The sequence below is a fragment of the Mobula hypostoma genome, chromosome 12, assembly GCF_963921235.1.
Source record: "Mobula hypostoma chromosome 12, sMobHyp1.1, whole genome shotgun sequence".
Lineage (NCBI taxonomy): Eukaryota > Metazoa > Chordata > Chondrichthyes > Myliobatiformes > Myliobatidae > Mobula > Mobula hypostoma.
In genome coordinates this window covers 96,508,071-96,525,875 of record NC_086108.1, presented here as the reverse complement: position 1 = coordinate 96,525,875, position 17,805 = coordinate 96,508,071, and the positions used below count along the sequence as shown (strand labels likewise).

General features: G+C 40.0%; 1 protein-coding gene across 1 annotated transcript in view; it reads left to right on the top strand.

Annotated features, from left to right (window-relative positions):
* Positions 1-17,805, top strand: part of cdc7 (cell division cycle 7 homolog (S. cerevisiae)) — a 99,354-nt gene that overhangs the window by 24,281 nt on the left and 57,268 nt on the right. Inside the window, exons 2-4 of the mRNA XM_063065047.1 lie at positions 2,497-2,614; positions 11,002-11,088; positions 15,340-15,475. Of these exons, the coding sequence (XP_062921117.1) occupies positions 2,506-2,614; positions 11,002-11,088; positions 15,340-15,475 (332 nt within the window). The 5' untranslated portion in view covers positions 2,497-2,505. The remainder of the gene's footprint in view (positions 1-2,496; positions 2,615-11,001; positions 11,089-15,339; positions 15,476-17,805) is intronic.

The window sequence follows — 17,805 nt, the reverse complement described above, 5'->3', positions numbered from 1 at the left end:
ATTGGCACGCATTCAACCTAGTTTCTTGCCAAAGAAAATTGTTCAGAGATGGTATAGGAAGGCAAAAGTTAAGTGTTGAGAATGTGCAATGCTTCTGTTGTTTTTTGGTCTTGAAGGAAAACTTCTCATGGGTTTTGAGGATTTGGATCATTTCCCAAGGAATGTAGAGGAGATATGTTGCACTGTTGCCGTTTTTGAAGGCTGTTCAGTTATCCCAAATCTTGATTTTTGTTTCACAACAAATGCTGTAATTAGGACTTGTGGGAATTTCAGCCACGGTGCTTGGGTAGAATGAGTGCGTCATTTTCACTACTATACTATATTATATTCTCTGCTATATTCCGCATGCATAATATACATGCCTATGTACATATATCAATAATATGCCTAGAGCAAACTTGATGACATTCTCCATTTCCTAAACCAGTTATCCTGTGGCTTCTGAGTGAGATTATGACATTGGTGGGTTTGAACTGTGGTTTTGAATGCATTAATTAATGAACCAGAGTTATTTTGTGCTGACAGAGTAGTTTAGATTTGATTTCATTTTCTTGTTCTTGTCAACACACACGGATCATGGAGAGCCCCACAATTTTTACTCTGGATTATGGTGATCGTATGTCAGTAGCTCTTTTGAATATAAACTTGCAACAATGCGAGCCAGATGGAGTGTTCAACAGTCCTAAAGGTTTTACTGCTAAGAATTGATTCAGATATGCTCTTCCATCTGTCAGATTGTATGTAAGCAATAAGTAGGTGAAGTAGTTGTATGCTTGTGGAAAAATAACCTTGAGAAACTTTGATTGCAGCCTAATGCTGTTTGGTGCATTTTGTCTCCATTCTCTTAGATCCTCCTATTCATAAAGTTATTGCCACGTGAATGATAAGGGAAATTAAAAATCAAATTGAATGGAAAATGATCAATGGAATTATACTATTCTTTATCTTTAGTGGTGTTGTTTCTGTTCTTTTTCCAAACCAAAATTGGTGAGGGTGAACTTCAGCAGTTAATGTATCCTCTGCTATGTGAAAATATTCTTCCTAGACACAGTAGCAAAATTTTAAATATGTAAGAATTCAACACGTTTCTGAATAAATGACTTTCAGAATCATTGGAAAATTAATGCTGCTCATGGGAAGAGAGAAGAGGAATGTGTGGGGCAGCATGAATTACAAACAAGAGAAAATCTGCATATGCTGGAAATCCAAGCAACACATACAAAATGCTGGAGGATCTCAGCAGACCAGGCAGTATCTATGGAAAAGAGTACAGTCAACGTTTCGGTCCAAGACCTTTCGGCAGGCCTGGAGAAAAAGAGCTGAGGAGTAGATTTAAAAGGTGCAGGAGGGGAGAGAGAAACACAAGGTGATGGGTGAGACCTGAAAGAGGAGAGATGAATTAAAGAGCTGGGAAGTTGATTGGTGAAGGAGATACAGGGCTGGAGAAGGGGAAGTCTGGTAGGAGAGGACAGAAGGCCATGGAAGAAAGAAAAGGGGGAGGAGCACCAGACGGAGGCGATGGGCAGGCAAAGAGATAAAGGTGAGAGAGGGAAAAGAGCATGGGGAATAGTGAAGGAGAGGTGGGGAGGGCTTTACCGGAAATTCGAGAAATCGATGTTTATGCCTTCAGGTTGGAGGCTTCCCGGTCATGTTGTTCCTCCAACCTAAGTGTGGCCTCATCACAACAGTAGAAGAGGCCGTGGATAGACGTATCAGATTGGGAATGGGAAGTGGAATTAAAATAGGTGGCTGCTGGGAGATCTTGCTTTTTCTGGTGGACGGAGCTCAGGTGCTCGGCAAAGCGGTCTCTCAATCTACGTTGGGTCTCACCGATATACAGGAGACCACACAGGGAGCACCGGACACAGTATATGACCCCAACAGACTCAGAAATGAAGTGTCGCCTCACCTGGAAGGACTGTTTGGGGTCCTGAATGCTAGTGAGGGAGGAGGTGTAGGGGCAAGTGTAATACTTGTTCTGCTCGCAAGGATAAGTGCCAGAAAGAAACTCAATGGGGAGAGATGAATGGACAAGAGAGTCACACACAGAGCAATCACTGTGGAAGGCAGAAAGTGGAGAGGAGGGAAAGATGTGCTTGGTGGTGGGATCCTTTTGGAGATGGCGGAAGTTGTAGAGAATTTTGTGCTGGACATGGAGGCTGGTGGTTGCTAGGTGAGGACAAGAGGAACCCTATTCCTGGTAGGGTGGCAGGAGGGTAGGGTGAGAGCAGACAAGTGAAATGGAAGAGTTGTGGTTGAGGGCAGTGTTGATGGTGGAGAAAGGGAAGCCCTTTTCTTTGAAGGAGGACTTCTCCATTGTTCTGGAATGGAAAGCCTCATCCTGAGAAAATTAATTGTTCTTTCAGGGTCTCTGACTGGAACATAGATCCTCCTATGGTGTAAAACTGTCCAAGACTTTAAAAGAGCAATTCTGGTTTCCTTCTGTGTTGATCCATTTGTTTCTAATTGTCAATATGCTTTGCTTTTTTTTTGCAGAAGGCTACCATGATGGCAACCTTGGAAAGCTTATCAAATGATTCTTTCAGTTTGCATCAAAATGGACAACCGAAGAATGATTCTGGTAAAGAAAACAAACGTGTTTACAAACTTGCAAGTAAGTTATTTCTTCTGCTTTCGGATTCTTTGATGTCTTTCAATTTACATTAAAGCACAAAACCAGATGATTGGACTGAGCAGGGCACCATGAGGATGTTTATTTGGTATTTACTGTGGCAAGTGATGTTGTAAAAAAAACTAAAGATTCTTGAAATCAGAAATAATATTTCTGTATTGGCTTCCTTCCTGTTTATCCTGTATTAAAAGTAACATTAGCAAATTTGCAGATGACACAAAGCTGGGTGGCAGTGTGAAATGTGAGGAGGATGTTATGAGAATGCGGGGTGACTTGGACAGGTTGGGTGAGTGGACAGATGCAGTTTAATGTGGATAAATGTGAGGTTAGCCACTTTGGTGGCAAGAACAGGAAGGCCGATTACTATCTGAATGGTGTCAAGTTCGGTAAAGGGAAAGTACAACGAGATCTAGGTCCTTGGTCACCAGTCACTGAAAGTAAGCATGCAGGTACAGCAGGCAGTGAAGAAAGCTAATGGCATGCTGGCCTTCATAACAAGGGGAATTGAGTATAGGAGCAAAGAGGTCCTTCTGCAGTTGTACAGGGCCCTGGTGAGACCACACCCGGAATATTGTGTAGAATTTTTGTCTCCAAGTTTGAGGAAGGACGTTCTAGTTATTGAGGGAGTGCAGCGTAGGTTCATGAGGTTAATTCCCAGGATGGAGGGTCTGTCATATGTTGAAAGATTGGAGCGACTGGGGTTGTATACACTGGAATTTAGAAGGATGAGAGGGGATCTGATTGAAACATATAAGATTATTAAAGGATTGGACACATTAGAGTCAGGAAACATGTTCCCGATGTTGGTGGAGTCCAGAACCAGAGGCCACAGTTTAAGAATAAGGGGTAGACAATTTAGAACGGAGTTGAGGAAAAGCTTTTTCACACAGAGGTTTGTAGTTCTGTGGAATGCTTTGCCTCAGAAGGCAGTGGAGGCCAATTCTCTGGATTCTTTCAAAAAAGAGTTAGATAGAGCTCTTAAAGATAGCGGAGTGAAGAGATATGGGGCGAAGGCAGGAAAAGGGTTCTGATTGTGGATGATCAGCCATGATCACAGTGAATGGTGGTGCTGGCTCGAAGGGCTGAATGGCCTACTGCTGCATCTATTGTCTATAACTTGGACTTTAGATACAACACTGAGTCATGTCATCTGCAGAAACTCTCTGATGACTCAGCAATTTTGGTCTATAAAAGGAGGACAGGAAGATGAATACCGACCGGGCCCTAGCAGAGGACTTTGTCAAATGGTGCAAATTGAATCATCTGCAGCTCAACATCTGTAAGACAAAGGAGATGGTGATAGACTTTAGGAAGACTAAGCCTGCACTGGTCCCTGTTACTATTGATGGTGAGGATGTGGATGTGGTGAGGACGTACAAGTACCTGGGGATACACCTGGATGACAGACTTGAGTGGATCACCAACAGAGAGGCTGTGTACAAGAAGGGCCAGAATCGCCTCTACTTCCTGAGGAGACTGAGGTCCTTTGGAGTATGCAGGCCTCTCCTTCACATGTTCTACCAGTCTGTTGTCACTAGTACAACTTCCTATGCGGTGGTGTGCTGGGGCAGTGGCATCAGCACAGGTGATGCCAACGGGCTCAATAAGCTGATTAGAAAGGCTGGCTCTGTTATTGGAGTCAACTGGAAGCTGTGGTAGAACAAATGACCCTTGGGAAAATCCTGGCAATTCTGGACAATGTTTCTCACCCTCTGTATCTTACTTTGGCACTTTTAGAAGAGCACTTTTAGTAATAGACTAAGACAAGACAACTGTGCTACTCCAAAGAGTACTATGTGAGGTCATTCTTGCCCTCGGCCATAATGAGACAACCTATAGCTGGGGAAGTGAAGATCCCTTCCTGTTAGACTGCTTGAGGTAACTTATTTTATATTCTTTCTTCTCTTAAAATAGTTGTATATCTGTGCACTTATAATGCTACTGTGACACTGTAATTTCATTTGGGATCAATAAAGAATCTACAGTGATGCTAGAAAGTTTGTGAACGCTGTAGAATTTTCTCTATTTCTGCTGAAGTGTGACCTAAAATGTGATCAAATCTTCACGTAAGTCCTAAAACTAGATGAAGAGAACCCAATTTCATAAATAACACAAAAACATTATATTTGTTTATTAATTTGGAAAAATGATCCAATATTACATGTATTTGTTGGAAAAAATATGTGAACCTCTGGGGTAATGCTTTCTACAAAAGCTATTTGGAGTCAGGTGTTCCAATCAATGAGATGAAATTGGAGGTATAGGTTGAGGTGACCTGCCCTATAAAAAAGACACAAAGTCAGGTTACTAACAGAGTCTTCAGTTCTAAGAAAGGATCTGTTTATGTGCACTGTGCCTTGATCAAAACAACTTTCAGAGGACCTTGGAAGAAGAATTGTAGAGGTCAGTCCACAGTAGAGAAATTGTCTATAAATTGATGAAACTTGGTACTGTTGCTATTCTCCCTAGGAGTGGGCATCCTGTAAAGATCACATCAAGAGCATAATGTGCAATGCTGAAGGAAGTGAAAAAGAACCCAAGGGTAACAGCAAAAAGACCAAAAGAAATCTCTAAAATTTGTTAAATTCTCCGTTCATGTGTCCACTATAAGAAAAACACTGAACAGAATGGCGCCCATGGAAAGACACCACTGTGGGAACCACTACTCTCCAAAAAAAAACATCGCCGTATATCTCAAGTTTGCAAAAGACCACTTGGATGTTTTACAATGCTTCTGGGAACAATATTCTGTGGACAGACGAGACAAAACTTGAACCTTTTGGCAGAAATGCACATTGCTATGTTCGAAGGAAAAAAGGCATTGCACACCAACACCAAAACCTCATCCCAGCTGTGAACCATGATGGAAGGAGAATCATTGTTTGGAGCTGCTTTGCTGCCTCAGGGCCTGGACAGCTTGCAATTGTTGAGGAAACAATGAATTCAAAATCGTATCAAAGCATTTTACAGGAGAATGTCAAGGTAGCAGTCCATCACCTGAAGCTTAATAGAAGCTGGATAATGCAACAAGACAATGATCTGAAAGACAAGAGTAAATCAATATCAGAATGGTGTAAAAAGAAGAGAATATGTGTTTTAGAATGGAGGAGTCAAAGTCCTAACCTTAATCCTATAGAAATTTCGTGGGAGGATTTGAAGCAAGCGGTTCATATGAGGAAGCCCACCAACATCCCAGAGTTGAAGCAGTTTTGTAAGGAGGAATGGCCTAAAATTCCTCAAAGCCGATGTGCAGTACTGATCAACAGTTACTGGAAACGTTTGGTTGAAGTTATTGCTGTACGGCAGGGGTGGGGGGGGCAGTCACACCAGTTACTGAAAGCAAAGGTTCACATACTTTTTCCAACAAATACATATAATACTGGATCATTTTTCTGAATGAAAAAATGAACAAGTATAATGTTTTTTGTGTTATTTATTTAATTTGGTTCTTTTTACCTAGTTTTAGGACTTGCGCACAGATCTGATCACACTTTAGGTTATATTTATGCAGAAATGGAGAAAATTCTACACGATTCACAAACTTTCTAACACCACTGAATCTATCTAAAATCAGAAAATACTTGAGTTAATCAGATCTCACAACGTGCAAGGAGAGCGAAAGAAGTTGATATTTTTGTTGACCGAAAGCATGAGTTTCAAGTCACAAAAAGCAGTTAAGGGTAGAGAGATTGTACAGATTGTTAATCTATGAATAAAAAATTAAGTCATTTGAAAACAGCAGGTGTGTAAATAAAACCCTGATGTATTCATATATGAAATCCATAAGATGTTCTTCACATCAAGGGAATAATTACAATGTAATGTGTCTAAAGTCACCCATGAATCTTTTGGACATGGTAATCCTGAAATATGAAGGACATGAAGTTGAGATGATTTAAGTCAGGTACAGTAATGTACTTCCAATGTGGAAATGCCATTGAAGTTGGTTTAAACTCCATAGGTGCATACATTGAAGTTCAGTTGAGATAGAAAGCAACTTTAAATTCCAAATGAACCTTCATTGAAGCATCCTGTGGGACCAATTTCTGGTCAAGTAACTCACAGAATGAGAGCTGAGTTCAGTCACTGCTGGCTACTTGATTCAAATATCCTCAACAAATGCTATGATGGACTATAAAAGAACAGAGCTGACATTAAAGATCTGGGAGGAAGTGGTCTAGCTGAAGACATCTTGAATAGATATTTTGTGGAGCAATTTCTGAATGAACTACAGAAATACAACATGCCATTGAAGGACAAGTATCGCTTTGCAAATGTCAATGACCTCTTCTCGATAGCCATTTTTTAAAATGATACCATGTTCCCTGAACAGAGACTTACACATGAATAAATTTTTTTTCTGAAATTATAGAGTCATAGAGCAGTACAGCACAGAATCAGACCCTGTGGCCCAACAAGTGCCCACCCAGCTAATCACAATTTACTATGTTCAGCCCACATCCCTCTAAGTCTTGCCCCTACATGTACCAATCGAAGTGCTCCTTAAATGATACTGTTGCATCTGCCTCAACAATTTTCTCTGCAGCTCTACCCTCATTATCCTCTGTATGGACGAAGTTGCCTCTTAGATGCTTTTAAATCATTTCCTGCTTTACCCTAAATCTATGCTCCATCTTAGTTATGGACTTCCCTACCCTGGCGAAACAACTTTCATTCACCTTATCTATATGCCCCTTATGATTTTATAAACCTCCAGAAGGTAACCCCTCATTCTCATTATACTACACTCTAAGGAATAAAGACTTGGGCTGGCCAGCCTTTCTCAATAATTCAGACTGGCAACATCCAAATTTAGGAGGCACAGTAGCATAACCGTTAGCATAACTCTTACTGCACCAGCGATCCGGGTTCAATTCTGCCGCCGTCTGAAAGGAGTTTATACGTTTTCCATGTGACTCATGGGTTTCCTCCAGGTCCTCTAGTTTCCTCCCACCTTCCAAAGACGTACAGATTAGTAGGTTAATTTGTCACATGCTTGTAATGTGTGGCGTGGGCTTATTGGTGTGGAAAGGCTTGTTACTGTGCTGTATCTCTCCCCAAAAAATTCCTTGCAAATCTTTTCTGCACTGGTTCCAACATAACCATGTCTTTACCATATAAGTGTGACCAAACTGTACATAGTACTGCAAGAGCAGCCTCATCAATGACTTGTACAACTGCAAAACTACGCCCCTATTCCTATCCTCCTTGTCCTGAGTAATGAAGGCCAGCATGCTAAACACCACTTTCACCAGCCTGTCTACCTGTGATACTGTTTTCAACAAACTGCTTTTATATTTCTAGGTTCCTCAGTTCTGTTATACTCCCAAGTGCAACACCATTCACAATATAAATCCTAAACTAGCTTGACTTTCCAAAATTCCATCACCTCAATTCTTTATCGAAATCCATTGGGCATTCCTCAGTCCACTTCCCTGACTGATCAAGATCTTGTAATCTACGATGATTCTTTTCACTATCAACGATAGCTCCTAATTTCATGTCCTCCACAAACTTACTGATCAAACCTTATGTATTTGTTTCCAAATTATTTACATTATCAGTCCCAGTGCTGACCCTACAGAACACCAGTCACTGGCCTCTATTTTTTGATAAACAACCTTAAACTACTACCCTCTGCTTCCTGCCTCCAAGCCAGTTTTTAAATCCACTTAACTAATTCTCTCTGGATTCCATGGAATCTGTCCTCCTTAGACCAGCCTACCATGTGGGACCTTTTTGGTGGCCTTGCTGAAGTCTCACTCCACTGCCCTACTCTTATCTGCCTTTTTGGTTACTCTAAAATGTTCGTCAATTACGATTTCCCAACACAAAGCTATACTGACTCCCCTTAACTGTATTTTGTTGATGCTGGTATATCCTGTTTCTCAGAATTCCCTCCAATAAATTTCCCCTTAGCAGATGAATGGCTGACCACCCTGCACCTCCTGGCTTGTCCTTGCCACGCTCAAACATTGGAACAACATTAGCCACCTTCCACTATTCAGGAGCTTCACCAGTGGCTAACGATGAAGCGGATAACTCAGCAAGGAGCTCTGCAGTTTCTTCTCTAGCCTCCCGCAAAGTCTGAGACAAATTCAGTCAGGTCCTGTGGATTTATCCACCTCTATGTACTTTAAAGCTGTAAATACCTATTCCCTGGCAATATGAATGCACTCTGAAACATCTGCACTTACTTCCCTTATTTCTAAAGCAATCATGATTTTCTTCTTGGTAAACACTGAAGAGAAATAGTCATTCAAGATCTCACCTGTGGTTTGAGACATGGTGGCCCTGCTGGTCTCTAAGTGGTCCTACTTTCTCCCTAGCCCACCTGTTACTCTTCATATAGTTAAATACCTTGCTATGGTACAATGTCCTAGAATCGGTTCTTGGCCCAGGCGGTCATATCCAAGATGGTAGTTACAGAATACAAAGGTTGGAAAGGTAAAAAAAAAAAATGGGAATTGCAAACACAAAGATCCATGACATCATTTGCAGATCATGGAAATCTCAACTGTATCAGTATAGCTGTAATTACTTGATATACAGATAAAAAATGTGGAGTTCTTCAATGTGTCATCACATATGGTCAATGCAACTCAAGGAGGTATCAATTTGATAATACTCTTTCAACTGAAGAGTACTTGCATTAAACATCTAAATGTAAAACTGGGTCCTCTAAAGATAACATGGAAGAGTTGATGAGTACTGTGGTTTCTTTAGTCCCACTGTTTACTTACTTATAGTAGAGATCAGTATGGAGCAGTCCTTCCAACCCAACAAGCTGCACTGCCCAGCAATCCACCTATTTAACAGTAGTCTAATCACAGGACAATTTACAATAACCAATTAACTTTCTAACCGGTGTGTCTTTGGACTGTGAGAGGAAACTGGAGCGCCCAGAGGAAGCACATGCAGTTCACGGGGAGAACGTACATACTCCTTACAGATGGCACTGGAATTGAACTCCACAAACTCCAGAATGGCCCAAGCTGTAATAGCGTTGTGCTCAACTGCAAGACCACTGTGCCATCCAAACATCACCGAGGACCTTACGTAGTCTGTACACACGAGCTGTGTGGTGAAAAAGGCACAACAGCGCCTCTTTCACCTCAGATGGTTGAGGAGATTTGGTATAGGCCCTCAAACCCTAAGAACTTTCTACAGGGACACAACTGAGAGCATCCTGACCAGCTGCGTCACTGCCTGGTATGGGAACTGTACCTCCCTTAATTGCAGGACTCTGCAGAGAGTGGTGCGGACCCAGCGCGTGTGTAGTTGTGAACTTCCCATGATTCAGGACATTTACAAGGACAGTTGTGTAAAAAGGGCCCGTAGGATCATTGGGGACCCAAGCCATCCCAATCACGATCTATTCCAGCTGCTACCATCCAGGAAGTGATACCGCAACATAAAAGCCAGGACCAGCAGGCTCCGGGACAGCTTCTTCCACCAGGCTATTAAATTGATGAACTCACACAGACTTGAGTGTACTCTATATTACATTGACTGTTCTATTTATTATAAATTATAAATTACTATGATTGCACATTTAGATGGAGATTTAATAAGGATTTTTACTCATGTATGTAAAGGATGTAAAAACTAAATTCAGTTCAATTCAATTCAAGTCTGCATATGCCTTTTCTAAATTTGTTTGTGCATGCTCTGTCCTTTGGTACATGGGCAGATCACTGGGATCCAAAAGGAAGCAAAGTTCCTTGATTTAAATTCAAGAGAGAAAAGTCTGTTTAGGTGGGAAAACGGTCCATTCGGTTGGAGGCTGCTACAAAATAGGCCATTATCTCGGTAGATGAAATGACACCTAGTTTCTTTTGGTGAAAAATTTGAATCCAACTTTCTGTTCCTTACTGTTTTAACCTCACCTTTTCCCTTTGGATATCATTGGTGGTTTCTTGGCTAGAATACATTGTTAGTGTTACTGTTAAAGAACTTTTCTTTTTCGTTGTGGATTGATATGGATAATCTGCATCTTAGCTTGCTGTGCTTTACCCATGAGGGGTCAACACATTGTTCGCATATAATGGAAAGGTGTTTTGGAAGTGGCTGAGGAATGAATTTCTAGGAGGTTTGATTCTGTCATTGTAAGGCCCTAAAATTGTGTTGGACATTACAATAAGTATTCTTTTACTGTTTGGTTCCTGTTCTACAGTATGTTTAAACTTTTCATGTTAATGAGTACATGACCTGTCTAAAATTAAAACTGCTTTAAAGTCAAAGTTGCATTGCATTATTTTCTTAGATTTAGACTGATTACCATATAAAGAAAACTCATTGAAAAGATTAAGATTTTTAAATTGATATTTCAGAGTATTGCAATAACAGTTTAACCACTTTTTTTGAAGCGGAGATTAAAATGGATATCGAGAGACTCTATGAAGCAGTACCACACCTATCAAAATTTTTTTCCATTGAAGACAAAATTGGTGAAGGTATGTTTAAACAATTTCATTACCAATACTTGGAAACAACAGATCCCCTTGCATATTTATATATTGATCTTTATATCTTTTAATTGCTTTCTGGCATACCGAGATGTGAATCTCGTTCTCTTTAGCTCTTGGCCTTTAATGGGAACTGTTTTCCTTGTGAAGTAATTCAGCATCAGGCTTTAGTAGAAGAGTTACAGACATATTTACTGAGACCCTGACAGACATATCAAGAAAACAGACCTAACATAGTATGATATTTTTTTCCTGATGTATCATGAAATGCCAATAGAACAGATAATTTAATATTTCAATATGCAGTTCTGGCGGTGCAATGCAGATGAAATTGTGGATAGCCAGTCTTAAATTCTTGTACCAGTAATATAATTTTTGAAACTGATGAATACTCAACATCTAGATATACTAATACTCATTCTGGCATCACCATTATCCCATCCCCATGGCCATCTTTAAATAAATATGCCAAGAAAAGAGCATGGTTAACAGCATTTTATTGCAAATCGTTGTAGTGCAGTCCAAGTCCATTTTGTCTCGAATTGACATATTCTCTTCAACCTGCATTGTAGACTGTTTACTAAAGGCAACTCTTGTACTTTCAGAAAACCATCTGACTGAACAACAGATTTAATTTCAAACACTCGTGAAATTATTATAGTTGTCTTTGTCTAAGAAATGGTCTTCCATCCTTCAACAATATCTGTTATTCAGAGCTTGATGTTAATGACCCTGCTCCCTCCCCGTTATGTTTTATAACTCCAGAAACTAATTGAAAGAAAAACACAGGAGCCGGCATATGTTTTGTCTACTTAGTTTTTCTTTAGTGAGGCGCTCACTTATGATGTGCGGCGTAATGCCATTCATGTACTTACATGAATTAATAAAGCTTATTTACAATATTACTGAAATAGTGAATGTACTACACTCCTCCCTGCTTAGCTACAACTCAGCAGGTCAGGCAACATCTATGGAAATGAATAAACAAGTCAATGTTTGGGGCCAAGATCTTTCTTCAGGACTGGAAAGGAAGGGGGAAGATGCCGGAATAAAGAGGTGAGGGGAGGGGAGGGGAAGGAGGATAGCTAGAAGGTGATGGGTGAAGCCAGGTGGGAAGGAAAGGTAAAGGGCTGGAGAGGAAGGAATCTGATAGGAGAGGAGCGTGAGCAACAGGAGAAAGAGAAGGAGGAGGGATATACAAAATAGACATCCACAGCATAGTCAATTTTAAATTGTCCCAATCAGGCCTGAAGATTTAATTGCTGTGGAGGATTTCTTACTCTTATGGGATATTGTCTTTCTTGACAAGGGAGCGGGGTGGATCACTCTGCTTGGCAGGGGAGACTTGTAGCTGTGAAACAATCTCAGGTTCTGGGACCTCCTCCGTGGACGTTCTAGGAGTTCACTCCAGGACTTCAGGAAGTGGTTCTGACAGCTCTGGATACCTTTCTCCTCTGACAATTGATTCTACTCTCCTCAACTGATCATCAAATGACATGAGACACAATTTCCACTGTGTAGGAGAGTGGTTCAGTTCTGTCCCTAATCTTACCAAGTAACCACTTTTGATCATCTCTGTAGTCCTTTGCTAGGACTGCTTGACAAGAAGTGAAACATTGAACCTCCTTGTTTGAGGACCCCTCAATTTGCTTCAGCTGTTTGTTCTGTATCATCCTTCTGAGACTGGGTTTAAGGAGATCCAAGTGTGAGGTCAAGGGATGACCCAGGAACAGCATAGCTGGTGAGTTGTTGGTTGTGGAGTTCGCTGCATTACAATATGCAAAGAGGAAATTGGCAAGCCTCTGATTCAGTGTAGTATGTTCTGCTGACATGGCTTGCAGTGTGTTATTTAGATTATGGACAAACCTTTCCATCAAGCCATTTGTAGCTGAGTGGTACAGAGCGGATATAATGTCTTATTCCATTAATTTTCGGTAATGACTGAAACTGTTCTGCAACAAACTGGTCCATTGTCACTGAGTGTCCTGGAGCATCAGTTCTTGAGAAGAGATTTCTCAACATATCAACAGTGTGCAAGTTTGCAATGGAAGCCATTGGGTACAGTTCTGGCCACTTTGTAGCTGTATCCATTACTATCAAGAAATTTGTGCCTGTGAATGGTCTGACAAAATCCACCTGAATCCTCTGCTGAGGCAGTGAAGTTGTTCCCAGGTATACAGAGAAGTAAAGGAGGGGGCACCTGTGTGAAGGTCAGAGGGGCAGAGGTGAGGAAGCCCACTCATACTACCTGCTGGCGATTTGACAGGAAGTCCAGGATCCAGATGCACAAGATAGGGTGAAGGCTGAGGTCTCTGTGCTTCTTGTCAAGCTTGGAAGGAATTATGGTTTTGAATGCTGAACTGTAGTCCAAGAACAGTATTCTCACATAAGTATCTTCTTCTCCGGATGTGTAAGGACGGTGTGTAGAGCCGTGGCTATTGCATCATCTGTCAATTTGTTGTTGGTAGGTGAATTGTGGGGGAGGTCCAGTGTGGATGGTAGCATGCTACAGATATAGTCCTTGACCCGCCTCCAAGCATTTGCTTATTATTGAGGTGAGTGCAACAGGACGCCAGTTGTTCAAACATGTTACCTTGGTCTTTAGGTACAGGTGAGAGAAGGAAGAAATTTTAGTACACGGTCGTTATATTTTGGAGTGCACTGGCTGAGAGGGAGGTGGAGACAGACTCGTAACATGTGTGGCAAGGCATAGGAGGCTATGGAATTACTATTGGTGAATGAGATTGGTGAAACAGAAGTGTGGTCCAAAATGCCTCTGTCTTTAATATTCAGACACTACAATTACATCTGTACAATTTTAGTGGTTTCTTAGCACTACTCAAGACTTCTTTCACCATTCCTTACAGTTTCAGTGTCCTAATCAATATTTGTCCCACAGTAAAAATGCATTAAAAAAAATCCAGGCCTTATCACTTTTCTATTCTTCACATCTTACTGGTTGAATTGGATTTTTTTTGTTTCCCCAATGAGAAGAGTGATCACATTTTGAAAGTTCATGGTGGGAAGTACTGTGTAATATCCAACTACAGCAGTTGCATCACCCAGTCCATCACAGATAAAGCTCTCCTCTGCATTGTGTGCACCTACAAGGAACATTGTCACAGGAAAGCAGGATCCATCATCAGGGACCTCCTGCCACCAGCCAGGCCATGTTCCATTCTCATTGCTGCTATCAGGAAGAAGATACAGGAACCTAGGACCCACACCACCAAGTTCAGGACTAGTTATTACCCTGCAACGCTCTGGTTCTTGAACCAGAGGGGATGCCTTCACTTGCCCCATCACTGAATTGTTCCCACAACCTATGGACCTCACTTTCAAGGACTCTTCATCTCATGTTCTCAATGTTTACTGTTTATTTATTATTATTATTATTTATTTTTCTTTTTGTATTTGCACAGTTTGTTGTTTTGCTCATTGAATGTTGGTCCATTCTGTTGGGTGCAGTCTTCCATTGATTCTATTGTGATTCTTGGATCTGGTGTGTATGCTCCCGAGATTGTATATGGTGGCATACATCTACTTTGATAATAAATTTACTTTGAACTTTGAAAAGCAATAAGTAACATTTTTCTTTCCTTGATTGAATCAAATTTTCATTTACTGTTGTAAATTTCTTTTGTTTCAGTGACTGCATTTTAGTGTGTGGTCTGCCATCCAATGGCAGAATGAGTGTATTTTTTTATTTTAGCTCTAATTTTATATGTTAATTTAGTTTTGAACCTGTACAGCTTCTTCTCGACATCAGTAAACAATGAGCTTTTTTTCTTTGTTGTTAAATAGAACTGCCTTAGTTCAATATAACTTGCTTCTATTGATAGTTTTATTCCATCTGAACACAAGAAACATTGTTATTGCTGGAGGAATTCAGATAGCTTTTAATTTGCATTCTATAGTATGATTTACATTAAGGTATATTGTTTTTAACAAAATCCACCTGCTTTTCTTTTTCTGCTTTATTTCTGGAAGCAACTATCAGATACCTTGGCACCAGCACAGTAAACTGCAGTTTAAATCTCTCCTTTTTTTTAATACGGCATGCCAAATATGTGTTGATGTGCTGCTGATGTGTATAATTTTTACTTTTTGTATTTTATCTACAGTAAAAAATATTTATTGGTATCTAATTGTGTACTGAAAGATTAGCACCAGAATATTTCCACAAGATGTCATTACGTTTTTTTTTTAAGAAGATTTATTGTTTTTGTCCTTCTGCAGGTACATTCAGTTCTGTCTATTTGGCTACTGCTCAACTGAAGTCGGGTAAAGTAGAGAAGTTTGCACTAAAACATTTAATTCCCACAAGCCATCCAGTTCGTATTGCTGCTGAACTTCAGTGTCTGACAGTTGCTGGGTCAGTATCAACTCATATACTTAACTCTTCATCTGACTGCTCATATAGTTGGTGCAGAAAACATGACAAAATTTTATTTGCCATTCGATTACAGCTAATCAACAATTTTGTTGTCCAATAGGTAAATGAAATTTTGGATTAAATTGATAATAGGAAACATCATTTATGTTTATATTAAGGTTTTTTGAACTGATTTATTCAATAATTAATTGTTAAAATAATTGTTTCTCTGTTCAGTTGTAGAATTAACTTGACTAAAGATGGAGGTGTAATTTTAATAAAAATGCACTCACACTCCTTTAGTTATAGAAGAACCCGAGGTGTAGAGTAAAATGCTACTGGATGTTACTTTGGCTAAAAATACATATAGTTTGCTCTAAGTTGTAAAAAATCAATACCAAAATTACATTAGAAATTTTTTCTGTTTCTCTCAATTTCCTCCCTCTCACTTGAAGGATTAACTTGCACACCTTATAAGACTGGTAATCTTTTCTCCTTCATTGGTCCTGGACAGACTGGAAGGAGCTTGGCCTCAGTGAAGCCTCAGTTCAGCCAAGTCTCACATATTATGGAGTACTACTTTTCAGTAAGACCATTTTCTTTCACTTTATATCCCTGAGATGGAAGCCAGATAAATTCTATTGACTCAGGCTCTACAGCAGAATTCATTGGCTATTAGTAGACTCAGGATAAATACTGATGTTTTTTTGGTCTGTTGAGTACATTCACTTCCATCTCATGACAGCCCAATCTCTCTCAAATAGAATTAGATTTGAACACTGAATGCTTTTTGAAAATTTTTGCACTTTTGATTTTTGTTTACATATAGACCTTCATTTAGAATTCTGTTGCAGTGAACAAAGAACCAAAAGAAATTCATGAAAAATTATTGGCTGACTTTGAGTCTACCTTGACCTCTTAACAGTGACTATTGAAAACATTAATCAATACTGGAAAAAGATGCCTCTGTTTGAGGGCTATTTTACTAGGATATTTCTCCCCTTTTTTTTTCAAGCCTATAATTTGTATCATTAGCAAACTGGCAAGCTTCTTGGTGACTTGCTCACATTAACTTGTTCATTGAAAGGAGATCAAAAACTTCAAATGTTTGATTCAGCTATTAATGTACATATTGCCAGAATTAGGATAATGCAGTAGAAGTTCAGTTGTTTCTTCTGGTCTCCAAAACCACAGAAATAAGTCTTCAAATCTAATTCACTTTGAGAGATTAGGCTTGCATGATAGTTGAGTGAGTAAATGTAAGTTACATAGTACCCGTAGAACACTACAGCCCATCTAGTCCATGCTGAACTGTTGTTCTGCCTAGCTTCATTGACCCCGCACCTGGACCATAGCCCCCCCACACCCCTCCCATTCATGCACTGATCCAAACTTCTCTTAAATGTTGCAATCAAATCCATATCCACCACTTTGGCTGGCAACTCATTGGATACTTTCACCACCCTCTGAGTGAAGAAGTTCCCTCAAGTTCCTCTTAAATATTTCACCTTTCATTCTAAACCTATGACTTCCAGTTCTTGTCTTGCTCGATCTCAGTGGGAAAAACCCTATCAATACCTCATAGTTTTGCATACCTCTATCAAATCTCCTCCCATTCTTCTACACTCCAGAGATAAAAGTCCTAATAGATTCAATTTTTCCCTGTAACGTAGGTCCTGAAGTCTTGGTAACATCTTTGTAAATTTTTTCTGTACTCTTTCAATCTTATTGATATAATTCTGTAGGTAGATGACGAGATCTGCACACCATACACCAAATTTGGCCTCACCGGCATGTTACACAATTTCAAAATAATATCCCAACTCCTGTACTTAGTACTCTGCTTATCCTGTAGTTAGTTAACTGAGCCCTGCAGCAGCAACTGAGACTGTACGGTTTGTCTGGCTGATGTCCCAAGGAAACAGAGTGGAAGAAACAATGATCTTGCTGACTATCCAGGGCCTTGTGAAAGATAGTACTCTAACTGAATTTGCCGCAGGCAGAATCTGGTGTAACTAAAGCATCTATAACAAATAACAAATAGGTTTCATATAAGGAATTAAAAAAAAGAAAAAATGTTATTATTTAGTAGCCTTAATCAAAAGCCTTGCAGTCCCTGGACATCAGTGCAGGATAAATACTGGAAATATTCATGTCGAGAAGCCATATCTGTGGGAAGAGAAACAGTTAATGTTTCAGGTTGAATGCCTTTTGTTGGAATTGCAGGAATTCCTCAGGGCGGTGTCTGAGATTCAACCATTTTTAGCTGCTTTATCAGTGACTTTCCTTCAGTCATATATCAGCAGTAAGGGGATTTGGTAAAGGATGCA